At 32.0% G+C, this 9,759-nt stretch overlaps 1 protein-coding gene across 1 annotated transcript; it reads left to right on the top strand.

The window, feature by feature from the left end:
- The first annotated feature begins 7,998 nt into the window (after positions 1 to 7,998).
- LOC141718670 (zinc finger protein GAI-ASSOCIATED FACTOR 1-like) lies at positions 7,999 to 9,324 on the top strand. Its single transcript, XM_074521050.1, has 3 exons — positions 7,999 to 8,092; positions 8,269 to 8,665; positions 8,955 to 9,324. Exons 1-3 carry the CDS (start codon positions 7,999 to 8,001, stop codon positions 9,322 to 9,324), a joined length of 861 nt encoding a protein of 286 aa, XP_074377151.1.
- Positions 9,325 to 9,759: the final 435 nt, after the last annotated feature.

Here is a 9,759-nt window from a genome sequence, read left to right as displayed (position 1 = left end):
ATGAGGTGTGCAATAGAAGTTTTCAAAGGGAGCAGAACTTGCAGCTCCACAGAAGAGGATATAATTTGCCTTGGAAGCTGAAGCAAAAGACAAACGATGAAGTCAAGAAAAGGGTTTACATTTTCCCTGAAGTTGGTTGTGTTCATCATGATCCCTCAAGAGCACTAGGAGATCTGACTGCTATCAAGAAGCATTTCTCTTGAAAACATAGTGGCAAAAAAAAAATCCGGCTCTGATAAATGTAAGAAGAAGTTTGCTGTGCACGGTGACTGGAAGGCTCATAATAAGATCTGTGCTACAAAGGAGTATATTTGTGAATGTGGAACTACCTTCTCCAGGTGATTGAGTATATTTGGTTTATCTTTTAGTTGTGCTCTAGGTGTAATTAACCGAGTTTGTGCTTGAAATTGTGAATTGATCTAGAATTATTTTATGGAATCTCTTTCTCAATATAATATGTGTTTGAAAATTGAATACGAAAAGAGTTTGAAAAATTCTCTTAAAATACACTACAAAAAAGTAAGCCTAAATTCAACTGATTTAAATTCGACCAATTTCGCTTGTTTCATTGGGCAAGGCTAAATACAACCGCCTGCAGTTGAATTTAGTAATATACCGGATTTTTTGTGCTGTTGAATTTGACTCCATCAAAAAATGGTCTGAATTTTCCTGCCAACTGAATTATTTAGCGCTCCTAAATTCCACCGCTAGCGGTCGAATTTAGTCTTACCAAAATGGCAGGCTATTTTAGACCAAAAAAAATTTGCTTTAGCGATTTTATTTTTATTTCTTATGAGTTGAAATAAGCCCTTATTTTTATTTCTTATGAGTTGAAATAAGCCCTGCAAAAAATTATTATCTTAGCGAGGCTATTATATTCTCGATATTATTATGAGTAGTGCTACTTGCACAAAATTGTGTACAAAAATTTGCACAAAATGACATGAAAATTGATTTGTGAATACATGTACCATTCCAGTTAAAACTAAACACATATCATTTTGTACACAATTTTGTATACAATTTTATGCACCAAACATTTTCCTATTATTATTCCTTTTATCTTAGACTCCATTTCTTTTCTTCTTTACAACATATTAATTATAATTTCGTACTCTAAGACTTGGAATTAAACGAGAATTAGAAATGACCATAAAGAGCTTGTTTTAAATATAGTTTTCTTCATGTATTTATACCTACAAAAAGTTTTTTTTTTCAAGTATGTATCTTAATTAATATTTACTTATACAAAGAATGTTATTTAAAGATTAAATAATTACTTATAGCAGGGGTGAAAGTTTTACCCATGATAGTTCAATTTGTGAGGCTCTTAATGAAAAGATGGCAAGGCACACAACAAATTGCACCCCCTACATGGCTTCTGGCATTGTCGCCAATGCTAGTAACACTAGCTCCACGAGCCTGGGCCCTGCTGGAGGTTTACTAATCCCATGGAGCCATCAGCAACCCTTAACTCCCCTGCTTGGACAAGGGGCCTCAAGCCCTTATTCGTTTACGAGTTCGCTATCAAGCCCATGGGTTGGATCAGCTTTTAGTAGCTATGGGGGAGCTTTGGGAGATGGAACGAGTGGTGGTGGTGGGAGAGGGGGTGGAAGTATCTTACAACAGTATGGAGGTGGCATGGAGCCTTTAAGTGATCAGATGAATGTTGCATATGGAGGAATGATGTACGATGTGAACAATGCGCTGATGGAATGTTGATTGGTGAGGTGAATAACAATGTTTTGGTGGAGCAGCAGATGAAAGTTCAGAGTGAGTATGGTGATATTCTTAGCAGGGATTTTCTTGGCATGGGAAATGGGATGAACAGCTTGAGTGGAGGTGAAGATCAGAATGGTGGTAATGGAATGCTTTAGGTCATCAGGACTCTCTTCCCTTCCCTATCTCATTCTAAATTGTATTTTACTTGCTTTGCCATTTAGGACGTTAATATAATTACTATATGGAGTTAATTTCCATGACCTTAGAACTTGAATATCCAATAAATAATCAAACTAATCATTAATTTTCTATCAAATAATGGTGTTTTGGGATATTTTTGTTCTTTTTTTTTATGCTCTACTTTGAAGTGAAAAACCGCTGTTTTAAATGAAAGGCTAGTTTTATATTTTTTTCATTTTATTTTGAAAGTTGATTTAGATCTTATTAGTTCTCAACTTTATATATACATTTTGTTTTAAAAGTTGAATTTATGCTTTGAAATTTAGAATTAAGTCACTTTTCTTATTAGATTTATACTAAATACTTGTACAATCGAGAACATATACACACTTAACTTGAATAAAATTTAATTAAAAAATTTAATTTTTACATATGAAATTTTGATTATATAATAAATTCCTAATATTCCAATGTCTAAATTGTTTAATTAAATATTTGAACATAGTAAGTAATATTTCATGTCTCTTTAAGTTTGTAAATTTGTTATTCAATAAACAACTTGTTAAAATTTGTAAATTCTAGAGTACCATTAATATTGGACAACTTATTTACATACATCATTCTAGGGTACAGTTGATAAAATGTTAGATAGAGGCCATGTGTAGAACCAAATTATCACTCTCCATAAAAGTATTTTGTGTCATAACAACCTTTTCTTTGACTTGTCATATATAATTATATATCACTTTAATTAATTATTTTCTATGTTTTATAGAAACTATATGAAATGAATTAAACTACTTATTTTCATATGAAGAAATTAGGATAGAGGACAACCTTTGTTTTGTGTAGTAATTTAAATATTTTAAATGATATAAATAAAATTAGGATAGAGGACAACTTTTGTTTTGTATAGTAATTTAAATATTTTAAATGCTCATTTGCATGCATCTCCTATTAATTTAAAGATATAGTACTTAAATTTTGTCATTTCTCTTTTATCTTTTTTACCATCTTTTTGAATTTCAAATTTGTTTTATGTTATCTCTCTGCAACAAACCTTATTCACATGATATTTTTATGCTAAAGTGGTTACAAACCGGTTCAAATATGATAGAAAAATTTAGTCATTTTTTTGAAAATTAAGTTAATATTTTTGTTAGAAGTAGAGACTTAGTAACAAATTCCTATGTTAATTTCAACAACATAATTAATTACAAGAAACATGGTTCCAATTGTGATTTCATATAACTAATACTTGTATAAAATGAACAAAAAGACTTTCATCAAATTAATAACAAAAGTAAATTATACAGAATGATTAATAATTGACTTAAATTAAGCGGGTCCTAAGTTTAAATTTGATTTTGCACTCTACTTATTTTTCCAATCTAAATATACAATAGTAGCACAAATTCAAGTTTAATGTGACATTTTATAACAATCAAAAGTTAAAAATATCATAGCATATAAGAATATTCTTTTCATCACCAACTTATATATCACTTTTTAACTTTCCTATATTTAGAAATGCAACATCCATGGGAAATATAAACATTTTTCTCCTCAATTTTTTTAGTTGTGCAAAATACACCAAACTTGGCTTGATAATTACTGATTTAATTTAGTTGCTTTTTTTTTACAATTTTTGTATTTAAATAAAATGATTTAATAGATAATTTGGTTTAGTGTATAACATTTATTTTTTATTTGCAATCAAGTGTATTTAATATTTTGTAACAAATATATGCCGGGAAAAATAATAATAATTGTGTTTGGTATATTTTTGTTTTAATTTTTATTATGTTCTACTTTGAAATGAATGACCCTTAATTTTTGTCAGTTAATTTTGAGTCAGTGGCCAGTTTTATAATATGCTCATTTAGAATCTTTATAGTTTTTAACTTATATAGTATATATTTTGTTTTGATGTGGTAGTTTCATTTGTGCTTTGAAATTTATAATTAGTGTAAAATTTTACATCTATTTAAATTTGGTAATTTGTTACATATACTATTTTACCTGCAGGGCTCATGAAATAGTTAATTTGTTTTTACATAAGGTAGGGTATATGGACAAGGCCCATTAAAGTAGGGTTAACATTGATAACCAAATCACCGCATAAGCATTCGCCTGCCCTAACAACCTTTTCTTTGGCGGGTGATCATTATATTCATTTAACTCAAATATACAACCTTAACTCAAATATTATAACTCTAACTCAAAATATATACATTTGTTACTCAAATGTTACCACTTTAACTAAAATTTATTTCCTAATAGTTAAACACCTACACCTTTAAATCTACAACCCTAACTCAAATATTATGATTAAACAAAATATCAAACTTTATGCTAATCAAAGTATAAAAAGTACTCCCTCCATCTCATATTATGTGGATTTGTGCCGGTCAAATTCACTTAAGTTTGACTGAAATTTATTAATAATTTATAAGTGAACAAAATAAAAAAATTACATCTAACGGAAAGTAGATTTAATCTACTTTCATATATAATTTTTAGTTTTTTGAAATAATATACGAGTAATGTTTAATCGTTAGTCAAAAGTTGGTAAATTTGACTTCTATAAAAGGAAATGTGACACATAATATGAGATCGAGGGAGTATATTACACAAACCCACAACCCTATATTGCTCCTAAATAAACTATCAACCGTTAAGGTTTAATAAAGTGTAAAAGTGAAGTAAACAAACAAAATATTTACTATATCAATTTTAAAATAACAGTTAATTTAACTTAATATATATTGCATTTTGCACCCCTTAAATTTGTCCAAAAATCAATTTTGTATACCTACTTTCAAATATTACAGTTTTCATCCCTTTCTTTGAAATCCGATTCAAATTGCACCCTTTTGCCAAATTTTGTCAAATTTTTTGCCCAAATTCTTGTCTTCAATAACATAGTTAATCTATTCTTGAAAAGGAAATATGAGATATATTCTAGGAAACAACAATTATGACTAAATGATTTGGTAAAAATGGTGCATGTTGAATCGAATTTGTATAATTCAAAGTAGGGGATGTGAACTGTAATTTGTATAATTTAATTTAATTTCTACAATTTTAGAATAAAAACAGTAATATATATTTGAAAATAAATGTTACAAGGGTTTTTTTAAAATACCCAAGTCTAATAATATTTTTGTAAAAATACGGTTATTTTTTTTAAAAATTGCAAAAATATTTTTTATTTGTAAAAAATACTATTTTTCATTTTTTATTCAAAAATATGGTTTTTGGAAACTCGAATCAAGTGAACTAGTTTTTGCAAGTACATGCAACCAAAAAAACACCATTCAACTAGTTGCATATATGTTTGATTTGGTTGATTTTGGTTGAGTCCGAATTTTTGGAAAAGAATTGAGAATATAGTAAAATCGCAAAAAAATTTAGAAAAGTTAGTATTTTTGGTAATTTCTGATGTTACAATTACCTCAACTGTAAATTGGCATAAAACTTGTGATGTGCACTTTTTAGGGCAACATGCACACTCCTATACAAAAACAAAAACAATATGCAGCTTCCTTTTTGTTTAAATTTAGTTAAAAACACTTTCACTTTTTTTTGGTAACATGCCCAGTGTATTGTATACAAAAACAACACGCAACTTCCTTTTTTTAACCTGTCCTTGCACAAAATAATTTAAACTTAACATCTTGGACAAATTAAAATAAATATTAAAAATGTCATGATGATATTTTTGGGTCAAGGAAGTATTCTCGATTGCCCAAGGTTCCGAGGCAAGGATGTGGACGGGGAGCCACCGTCGTGGTTTTTCGAGAGGGAGCCGCCTTAGTCTGTCTCGAGACAGACATGAGATATCAATTATTACATATAAGAGTATTCTAAAGAGTTCTATTCATTTAGCTTATACTTGAAAACTTGTATATTATTACATATACCCTAATTAAAAATGAAAAAAAATGATACATAAACTTGTAGGCCAATGATCTTTCGATAAACGACTTTCTCCTCAATTACTCAGTACAAGTGCTTTCGAGAATAGTGCTCCGGTGACTCATATTATTGAATATGTCAGCAAAGTCAAGACAATTATAAAAAGAGATAAGGATATGAATCTATTTTTGACTTATTAACATTCTTAAATTTGTATGCAACCCATGCTATAAGCTGTGACTTAAGTGTGACTATATATACTACAAGTAACATGGCCTTTATCGGCCAAAGTAATTCAATAAAAATCAGCCCGTATTACCAACTAGAAATTGTAGTCATTTTTTTGGTTTATGAATCATAAAAATGGTTTCTTTTAGTTATAATCTACCAGACTTATTTTTACTGCAATTCGTGTAACCCTTATGCCATTGCTTACATTATTAATGCCAATCATCCAAACATGTTCATATCACTTACAAGCCACAACACAAAAATATTAAACTAAATCAAATCATAAACAATAAAACATACTATCAAACTATTAGACTATTAATAACCCACATAATACATAATGATATATATATTTACAGATTAAACCTTAATTCCTAAAATTTAAATTCCCATCATAAACAATAATAAAATTAACAAAAGTTTAGAACAAACTAGCGACCTAAGCGCCACCGCCGTTGCCTACTACATCCTCACTGTCTCCCTCCACCTCTTTGATGTCGCCCTCTATATCCTTCCTATCCTCCTCGCAGCTCCTGCTGGTATTTTTGCCACAGCCTTGTCGTGCCATCTCTGACGCCTATGTCCATAAGTTAGAAACTTTGTAAATAACTAAAATAGCTAAAATTTGTAATACAAAAATATGTAAATATTATAAAAATATCTCAAATGATAAGTGTATAATTTATCTATTCCATAACCGAGGTTCATATTGTCCAACCAAAGAGGTGCTCCGCAGCCGCTACCCTTAGGATGCACACTGGGTAAATCTCACAAGCTCACGCAATAGCCTGCAAATCACGTGAACCAAGATAATAGCCTGCAAATTATGTGAACCAAGATAAACTACACTTAAGCGTTAAACTCTGGTTCATGAGGCATAATCATTAATTTTTCTCCCGTGGGATTCGAACTTGTAACCAAGAGGATAATTATCCCCACTGTAATCAACTGAGTCAACCCTTGCGGGCGCATTTGAGAAGGCTTCAGCACTACTGGAGAGATCACGTTGCATCTCCATTGGCCATGGGTCGCTAAATCGGTTAGATAAATCCATGCGGCTACAATGTCTCATGTTAACATGCAGTGTGGAACCCATGTTGATTGTGTGTCGTTAAAAATATATGACAAACAGATTTATCTCCGCGGTCGTTGTGAGATAAAAAGATGATGATATAATTTAAGTTACAAAATTGAAACATGTGAGAAATGTGGTGCTAGCTAATTTGAACAAATTTTTTCTTCTTTTTGATTATGTTATTGGTCAAAATGAGTTGTCCTATATGCATAAAATCGAGGACAAAATGACATAATATTTCTATTATTCTCTAATTATATTTCAATGTAGTACTAATCTTCCTAAACTAATAAATTAATCATTTTTGCTAATAGAATAATTAACTTTTACTATTGTTTATTTGTTAATTTTTTTTCAATTTACATTGTAAATAATTTTTTAGGGGCCATTGAGTTAAAGATAATTGCCTATGAATCATATAATTAATATCAAAATCATATGTCATTTAAATATATCTTGTAATTCAAAGTTACAAGAATGAAACTGACCAAGACATTCAAAAGTAATAGAAATCCAAAATCCAGCTGGAATCTATATAATAAATGACAAAAAAAAGTCAGTGGGACCTCATCCCCAGCTGCAAATGTGGCCAAAGGGGCGTGCATAATCCATAACATTACCATTACCTTTCACCACATTCCTGTTTACTACCTTCCTGAATACAATTAATATGGTGGAAGAAAAGCTTTTAAATATTTTTTTTAAATTAATTGTGGCTAGAATTAACCCTGGAAGGTACCTGAGTCAAGTGACCATGGTTAAAATGTTATTATAAATTTGAGAGAGGATACAAAGAGATCACATACATCCCAGGCTTTGAGTATTCTTCTACTACAAATCAATTTTAGTTTCAAGAAACACCTAGAGAAATGGCTTCATCTGCAACTTTATCTGTTATGGCTTCTTCTGCCTTACCAAGTGCTGCTGAGAGAAAACAGCAAAAACGTCGAGGAATTAATTCAAGTAAGATATTATATATACAGAGATATACGTGCAGTGTGAGTATTTTGGTCTTAATTTATCTTTGTGTCTTCAAGGATATATATTTCAATAAATCTAATGTCCGGGTCAGAATGTTTCTGACATGGTTTTTTAATCTGTTTATCTGACGTCTCTATATATGTGTATGTATGTGACAGGCCCAGATGCTGAAATTGTCGCACTCTCACCCAAAACTCTGTTGGCCACAGATAGGTTTTCGTGTGATGTGTGTGGGAAGGGTTTTCCAAGGGAGCAGAACTTGCAGCTCCACAGAAGGAGACACAATTTGCCAGGGAAGCTCAAACAAAAGACAAGCCATGAAATCCGGAAAAAGGTTTTCATTTGCCCTGAAATGGGTTGTGTCCATCACCATCCATCAAGGGCCCTTGGAGATATTACCGGAATCAAGAAACACTTTTCTAGAAAACATTGCGAAAAGAAATTTAGCTGCCATAAATGCAACAAGAAGTATGCCGTAGACTCTGACTTGAAGGCCCATAATAAGATTTGTGGTACTAAAAAATATAAATGTGAATGTGGAACTACCTTTCCCAGGTGATGGTCATACTACAAGTCTCTCTTTTAATTCTAATTGATTACATAAATAGTTTTCTGTTTTCGGGTTAGTTGTGATGTATCCAATTAATTAGCATTGGAGTTTGTGCTTAGCACTGCAATTTAATAGTGGAAGTGATTTCGTAGAGTTCTTTTTTCTGGTATCTCTTGATTTCGTAGAGTTCTTTTTTCTGGTGTCTCTTGAAATTGCAGAAAATTTGTTTTAATATGAACAAATTATAATTTTCTATCTATAATTAACTAAAGGTTAAACAATTACTTGATGCAGGCATGAGAGTTTTACCTACCATCGTTCCATGTGTGATGCTGCTTGTATTTCCGCAAATGCTAGTAACCCTGGCTCCATGTACCTGGGCCCAGCTGCAGATTCCCAAATTCCAGGGAGCCATCAGCTACTCTTGACTCCGCGGCTAGGACAAGGGGCCTCAAATCCAAATTCATTTACTAGTTTGCTATCAGGACAATCCATAGGATCTGCTTTTAATAGCTATGGGAGAGCTCTGGGAGATAGAATGAGCAGTGCTGGAGGATATGGAGGTGGTGGCACCTTGGAAGAAATGTACAAGAATTGGAATGTGGGTGGTGGGAGTTATGGAAGTGGTGGAGGATATGGCGGTGGCATGGAAACCTTTAATTGATCAGATGAATGCTCCACGTGGAGGAATGATGTCCGATGTGAAAAATGCTGGTGGAATGTTGGTTGGTCATGAAGTAAATAACAATGTTTTGGGGGATCCACAGATGAATGTTGAGAGTGAGTATCGTAATAGGCTTACCAGGGATTTTCTTGGCTTGGGAACTGGGATGAACAGCGTGAGTGGAGGTGGAATGGGGGGTGATGATCACAGTGGTAATGGGACGACCAACTCGTGGGACAGGGAAGCTACCACATCAGCTGAGGCCAGGCCTTTCATTCATCACCGTAGCCCTGGGTTTTCAAGCCATCCATGCTTCAGGTCAGGCCCCTGTCTCCCTTTCTATCTCAATGCTTATATGCTCTGTGCTGTTTTTATAGCAATATGTACGCTATGTCTTTGCATGACCGTATAAATCTACATAAAATAAGGTATATG

Source organism: Apium graveolens, chromosome 1, assembly GCF_009905375.1.
Source record: "Apium graveolens cultivar Ventura chromosome 1, ASM990537v1, whole genome shotgun sequence".
Taxonomy (NCBI): Eukaryota; Viridiplantae; Streptophyta; class Magnoliopsida; order Apiales; family Apiaceae; genus Apium; species Apium graveolens.
Note: the sequence above shows the minus strand (reverse complement) of the source record. Positions and strands in the feature narration are given on the sequence as shown.